This window comes from Amblyomma mixtum, chromosome 10 (genome assembly GCF_055824585.1).
Source record: "Amblyomma mixtum isolate Tamu chromosome 10, ASM5582458v1, whole genome shotgun sequence".
In the NCBI taxonomy this organism is placed as follows: Eukaryota; Metazoa; Arthropoda; class Arachnida; order Ixodida; family Ixodidae; genus Amblyomma; species Amblyomma mixtum.
Window position 1 is genome coordinate 145,133,316 of NC_143021.1, and position 6,883 is coordinate 145,140,198.

General features: G+C 49.2%; 1 protein-coding gene across 1 annotated transcript; it reads left to right on the forward strand.

Annotated features, from left to right (window-relative positions):
* Positions 1 to 5,722: 5,722 nt before the first annotated feature.
* LOC149327198 (glycerophosphodiester phosphodiesterase 1-like) lies at positions 5,723 to 6,655 on the forward strand. The gene has a single exon (XM_089564814.1). The coding sequence runs from the start codon at positions 5,723 to 5,725 to the stop codon at positions 6,653 to 6,655; it is 933 nt and encodes a 310-aa protein (XP_089420940.1).
* The last annotated feature ends 228 nt before the right edge of the window (positions 6,656 to 6,883 follow it).

Genomic DNA, 6,883 nt, shown 5'->3' on the forward strand with positions numbered 1-6,883 from the left:
GGAGCAACTGAAATCGGTAGCGGTCGTTCTTACAATCCTGTGCATGAAATGTGTTTAATGGGAACTAGAGCAACCTCAGCGGAAGGAGGTGATCGAAAACACGCGCTTCGTCGGGACAACCTTCAGTCTGCAGCTCGCCTATCCAGTTACTACACCACTGATTCAAATCAATAAACCCACATTCCTGCGCCTAAAACTATCATAGATGATAGCGCACGTAAAAGACGGCAACAAAGGACACGCCAGCGCAGAAATCTGCTTAGAAGTGCCGGTTTCCAGTCCGTACGCTACCTGGCCGACTACTCCGCGGGAAAAATCCTTGCTGTTTGCAATACTATTCCAGAATTTCCCTGAGCAGCGCCGCCGCACCAGCGGCTCGGTGGAGCAGCGTCGCCGCTGCGGTGCCAGCGTTTAGAATCCTCAGCCAGCCAGCAGAATATCATCATTTAAAAACGTAGCGCGAAAAACGAGACACAGAAAAGGTGAAGACAGGACACGAGCGCTAATGATCAATATCAATATCATCATGGTGGGCACAAACAACGAGACAGACGCGCACTGCCTCGCCGCACTTACTCACATCCAAATGAACGGGAAAAAACTCGGAGGTGTCACGTTAACGACTAACTGCGCGCAAGATAACTGCAGTAGTGTCTGGTAGAGGGAAAATGTGAGTAGTTAGGCACAGCACACACCCTCATACGTTATGATGGAGCACTACAACGGCAGAAGCGAACACGTAAACATGCATTCTACGCGCGGCGCCGGCGCGACCCGCAGTCCATCGGTCCGCGCGCGCCGATAGATGGCGACTGGTGTCGAGAGTAGGGGCGCGCCAGCAGCCTGCGTGTGAGGGTAAAAGAATCTGGTCTATACTGTAACCCTCACTCGTTTGACAAAGCAGACTAGGCTCAAGATGGTAGCGGCTGGTGGGCTGGTCCCCTTCGACGCACGCATTGGGAGAGATGCCATCCTGATGCATCTCGCCTGACTTGATGTGGTACTTGTAAACAACGGCGTGTCGCCTCCGCGAGATACGCCAGGAAATATGATGGGCCACTGTCATATTCATGTAAACGCGGCTAGATATTGCACAAAAGGGAAAGTCCCCGCCGCCGCCGTCAGTTGGCCTTCAGCTTTCGGTGACTGAGGTTGTAGCGCTATAGAGCCTTCATCGTCCAAGTTGAATCGCTCGCGTCTAAATCGACAGGCGAGACAGCAACGCGTGGCTGGAGGCGGCAGTTCACTGACGATGAAGTACGCGACCATCGCAACGCAGCCAAACGGGCGAAGCGAGCGAAGCGAGCTGTGCAGCTGAGGAACGTTAACCCCCCAAGCCCCCGACAACACAGCGACTTACACATCATAAGAATTACTTAGGTACCCCGGTATTTTTTTGCTTGTATTTAGTATCTTTTTTTTGCTACAGCCTTCATTTGCGGGAAGAGTATATGGCCACACGGTTTGCTCTTCAAGACGCGAGTATTGTCATACATTAAATGTCTCTTCAAAGGTGCACTTGGCTATGCATTGTGCTAGATTTATGTGTGTGCCGCTTTTTCATCAGATAAATATTCCTCGTTCCACCCAAACTTGGCGCTCGAAGAGAAAAGGCCGAAGGTGTAATCAACGAAATTCCTTGTGGGAAGAGCCTGACAGCGTACAGTGGCGGAACGAAAACCTGAAAAATAGAATCAGTGCTAGAACTACCTTCGAAACTTCTTGAGGGAGCGTAGCGGAGCTACCGGTCATCCAGATTGCACCAACCACAAAATTGCAAAATTTGCTTCGACAACACTGATGATGATGATGATGAAAGCGAGTCCTAATTGAATCGTGTTACACACAGAATACTGTAAGTCAAACGCTAAAAGGCAACCTTCATGCAATGTACACTGCAGTGCACAGCCGCAAAGGTGCGCTCAGACAACACTTCAACACGACCAAAACTTTAGTCCAAGCTTTACACTCTTGCAATGAACGTTTTAGCTTTCCCAAAACACAAACACCGGGCGAAATTCCGAGACCTGCCTCAATTCTCCGCGGAGCGCCTCACACAAACGAAAAGATTGAGAACAAGTGAGTGCTTGGTATGACTCAAGACAACACGAGGCTACACCGAGCTCCTTCAAAAGCTTCTTCCCCTCCATCCCTTCCGCAACCGGTCTCCCCCGCATCAAGCAACAATTGCGCCCTAGAATGCCCAACACTGGTTCCTTTCTTAGGTGCTTCGAGAGCCGCGTCTGTGAGCTGCGCCTTTCCATACGAACCAAAGAAGGAAACTAACTTTCAATAAACCTCTCCCGGCATACGTCATTGGCGCACGGGTCTCTGGCCTGGCGAGCAAATTAAGTGACTTCTAACCGGGAGGGGCAGCAGATGGTACTCATACCCTGCTCATATCAAGGCGTCTTTAATCGGGAGAAGAAAGGCGGCGGGAAAATTGTCTACACATCCAAAACCAGTTTAGAAGCAAAAGCGGGCGATTTTGCTCATCCGGCCTTGCACCATTTACGTCATGTTCTTTCTTTCGACCAGGAGAGTTCTCTTTTTATGGCCCCTCCTAACAAATGTTTCTAGTTTTCATTCTTTTCAATGCCGCAACATAGCATTTGTGCGGGCACTTTAGTTTGTTCTCATTCTTTTTCCCCCTCTAACGCTCATCCCTTGACATCCTTTGATCCGACTTTTCGCGTTCAATTTTTTATTGGTTTTCAATGCATTTAGAGCAGGAAGGTGAATCGTAAAAGAAAGGTGTGTGCGATAACGCAACTGATCTAATATACCGGTAATATACAATAACTTATTTTTTAAAATAATTACAGCGCAGCTTCAAGTGTATAGATGCAAATGCTCCTCAAAGGAGGCCCTCAAGGCAATGGCGTCAGCAGAGTGACATGACTTCGTGGCTAATCCTATTAATCCGCGGTTAATCCTCTTGCACCTCCCAGCCCCCTTCAATGTCACTGGTGGAGGTGCGGGAAATTAACCACGACATCATGGCAACCGTCCGCGGCCATTCGCTGGAGGGTCTGCTTTGTCGACAAAATTAAAATCGTCACTTCGCAAAAATGAAACAAAGTTAGTGGTGTCATATGGTATCTTGAAAAGGGCTCCTTGGTACCTCAAAAGCGCAGCTTCATTTCTGCAGTTATATCCCACAGATAGGATCACGGCCACACATCATACATGCATGTGACAAAAGTCTGAACAAAAAAGAAACATCAAAAAGAAGTCACCTATAGCTGTTGTAATAGATGTACGAATAGTTATAATGCGTGAAATTGTTCATTGATACTTATATATTTTCTAGGTTTTGAAACGAGCACTTATTAGTGAAATCTGTCGAGAAAAAAAGGGTTCCTTCATTGATACTATTATATTTTCTAGGTCTTGAAACGAACATTCTTTATTAAAATAGGCTGAGAACAAAATAGTTCTGAACATAGGTTAGAACCCCAGTCTCCATATTCCGACAATACTACGAAATCATTATTTTGAAAGCATCACAGATGGACGCGACAGTTTTAACTATCTTACCTATAATGCTAATGACATTGCCCTCTTTGTCTCTTATCGCATACATCTCGTTTGTACTTATGCCTAGTTTTCTCTTCCCTGCTTTTAGGTTACCTCCGATCTTTAGAGCATGAGCGATTTTCTCCATGTTAAACTTCCTGATGTCGGCTACCTTGCGCTTATTTATTAGCTTCGACAGCTCTACTATTTCTATTCTGGCTGTGGAGTTAGACGTCCGCATGTTTTGCCGTTTCTTAATCAGATCTTTAGTCTCCTGACATAGCTTCCCGGAATCCTACCGCCTACTTCTACGGTGCACTCCGTAATGATATCTGTGAGATATCATCACGTGCAGCCCTTTGGCGCGCTATGCGCGCACGCTGTCGGCACTAAACGCGTTTCTACACACCATGAGTGCCGACACGCCAGTCACATGAAGGACCAGGGCACCGGGAATTGTCATCTGCAAGAGCGGATCGACGATCTTCGCCAACCAATGCACTGGAAGTAAGTGGAAGCGCGCTTGGGCACACTCCACGTCCTTCTACGCGGTGGAATACGGCCGCCAGCTCAGCGCCGTCACTATGGCCGAGTTACGCTTCCGTAGAAGGTACAAGAACCAGCAAGAAAACGACTTGTACGCGCCGGGCGGCATGCTAATTTGTCTGTAGCTTTTAAACTCAGTGACGTCCCCTTTCCTATGTATCAAGGTAATGTTAGTTCTTCCAAGATTTAATACCCTCGATGTCGTACGTGTCTACAGCGCGACGAATAGCGTATAGTATAAAAATTGGCCTCCGATTTACCTGGTTACGCTGAACGCGACTTAGGTGTGCGTTTGCCTTAGTGTTTGCCCTTATTTATCTTTTTATAAGTTTGAAAAGCCGAGTCACATCCAAACGATTTTGCAGCATTTCTTCGCGGCTTTCCTCTTGCGATAAAACACCTGATCTGCTTGTTGCGCTTCAAGTAGTCGTTCCCTCGGTTAGGTGGTTCCTGAAGCCACTTGTATTTGCCTATTTATTGCATACTCCTCCGGTGACTGTAACACTCTCCTCTTCTTTCTCGAACTTTACCGCGTTTGCCTATCTTCATCTGTTTCCGCATTCCGTTTAGCAAAGCTATACTGTCTCCACCGCTCTACTTTGGCTTGCGGCCTTGCTATATCTACTGTATCATGTGACTTAATTTAGCACTCCCTTCCTTCTCGTGTCTGTTCAGTTCACCGTGCAGATCTTTCGGTTTCCGAGTCTGTGGAAGGTCGGCTTCTTCTGTGATTTAACGTTTGGAGCACTATTCGTTCCTCCGGTGACTACATCTTTCGGCTCTGCTTTCTGCCATCTGCATGTGCACGCAGCCACGTTTCCCGCTCTTCATCTTCACACCCTCTCTTCACTCGGCTGCAGCTAGCACGACGCACTCGTCCCATTAGCTGCACCTGGTGCGACGCTCTTCCGAGCTTACTTCAGCTTCCTCCCAATGGATGCAGCTAGCGCGTCGCTCCGAATTTACAGTAGGTTACCCCAGTTACTTCGAGCATCACCTGGACATAACCGCTTTTTCGCCCGTAACACATCCAGTGCCTAGGCACTAAAAGCGAGATGATTTTGAAGCGAGTGCTTCTTGCTTCGACTAACGCCCCCATGCTAGCTAGCGTGAAAAAGCCAGCCTGCAGACGCGCATCTGACACTTCGATCTCGTGGTCCCCAGTCGCTCACGCTTTCTACGACACCGATTTGCACATGCTGCTAGAACAGGACGGCACGCGCACAAAACAGAATCGAGGATGAACGCCATGCGCAGCGCTTGGTTCCGTATCTGCTGGTGTTCAAACAGAACCGGTCCTTATTTTACTCGCAAACAAGACTTATTAAGTCACCTTTTTTTTTTTAAAGAATTTGGCCCAGGTTGTATTCACTCTCACGGATGTTAAGTGAATCCGGCTGCTGTCCCGACATAGTAAATTAGTAAACATATGGCCAAACAACAGATAGACTGCGGAGAAGAAGAAGAAGCAAGGCAGCAGCGGGTCTGTTGCATCGCCGTGGGCAAATCTGCTCAGTGCAAGGTAAAAATAACGTGCTTATGAGACAGCTCAGCCGCGGCGCGCCCCACGAGATCAACGCTTATTTGCCCCAAGTGGAAGGCTTCCGGACCGTGGACAGCAACGCCCATCTGTTTGGCTGTCTCACTGCAGCAGGAAATGGGCTGTCTCTATGTCGCTGTCATCGCCACGGCTTTCTTCTGCCTTTACATCGAGCGAGCATCCATACCGCGCGTTACAGATGAGCTGGCCGCTGAGGTGATCCTCGGAGACGACCCGGCTCTGCCACCCGTCTTTGCGGCTCTCTACGGGGTGCTCCACTCAGCTGAGAACTTTGTAGCCGCCATCCGCGAGGCTAAGCGCAACGGTGCTTCTGGTGTCGTGCTGAACGTGACCACCACGCCAGAGGGCGTCGTTGTACTCCTCTGCGACAGACCCTTTCAGCGCACGTGGTATGATACCTATCACGGCACGGTACACTCTCACACGGCGCACCTAAGCGATGTGGAAGGCTCCAGTCAGCAACCAACGCTCCCGAAGTTAGACGGACAAAAGGAGCTAGCGCCGACACTCCAAACGGGTGTCAACGAGTGCCTTCGCCTCGGCCTACGGCTCATCCTTCATGTAGATGATCTTGAGCCACGCATCTTGATAGCAGTCCACGAATTATTCACCGAGCGGCCCGAGCTGTACCGACGAGCAGTCGTCGCATCTGAATCCCAGTGGTTCTTGTACCTTCTACGAAAGCGTAACCCGGGCATAGTGACGGCGCTGATCCGGCGGCCGTATTCCATCGCGTACAAGGACGCGGATTGTACCCAAGCGCGCTTCCACTCACCTCCTCTGCATTGGTTGGCGAAGACCGTCGACTGGCTCTTGGAGATGACAATTCCCGGTGGCCTGGTCCTTCATGTTACTGGCGTGTCGGCCCTCATCATATGTAAAAACGTGCTTAGCGCCGACAGCCTGCGCGCATGGCGCGCCCACGGACTGCACGTGATCGCCTGGGCTCCGAACCGCACGGTCGAGACAAACTTCCTGCGCAAAGTCCTCAAGGTGGCCGTTATCACGGAAGTAATGCGGCAAACGTGAGACGCCAGTTTCTTCCGTTGGAATGCAGCGACTAGTTGAATTCATTGCCCGCGGTGATCACAATAAACTAGGCAGGATGTACTTATAACAATGTGCTGTTATTTTTTCTTAATTCTATGGCTTAGCACGAGGCAGGAAATGCTTACGGAGAATAAATTTGCGATATATTTGTGATGTGAAAAGCCATTTTGTAGAAAGAAAAAACTGGTAATGGTGCAAGAAACGAAG

Bases quoted from the DNA above. Each gene is read 5' to 3' on its own strand.
- LOC149327198 (XM_089564814.1), top strand. From the start codon at position 5,723: ATGGGCTGTCTCTATGTCGCTGTCATCGCCACGGCTTTCTTCTGCCTT.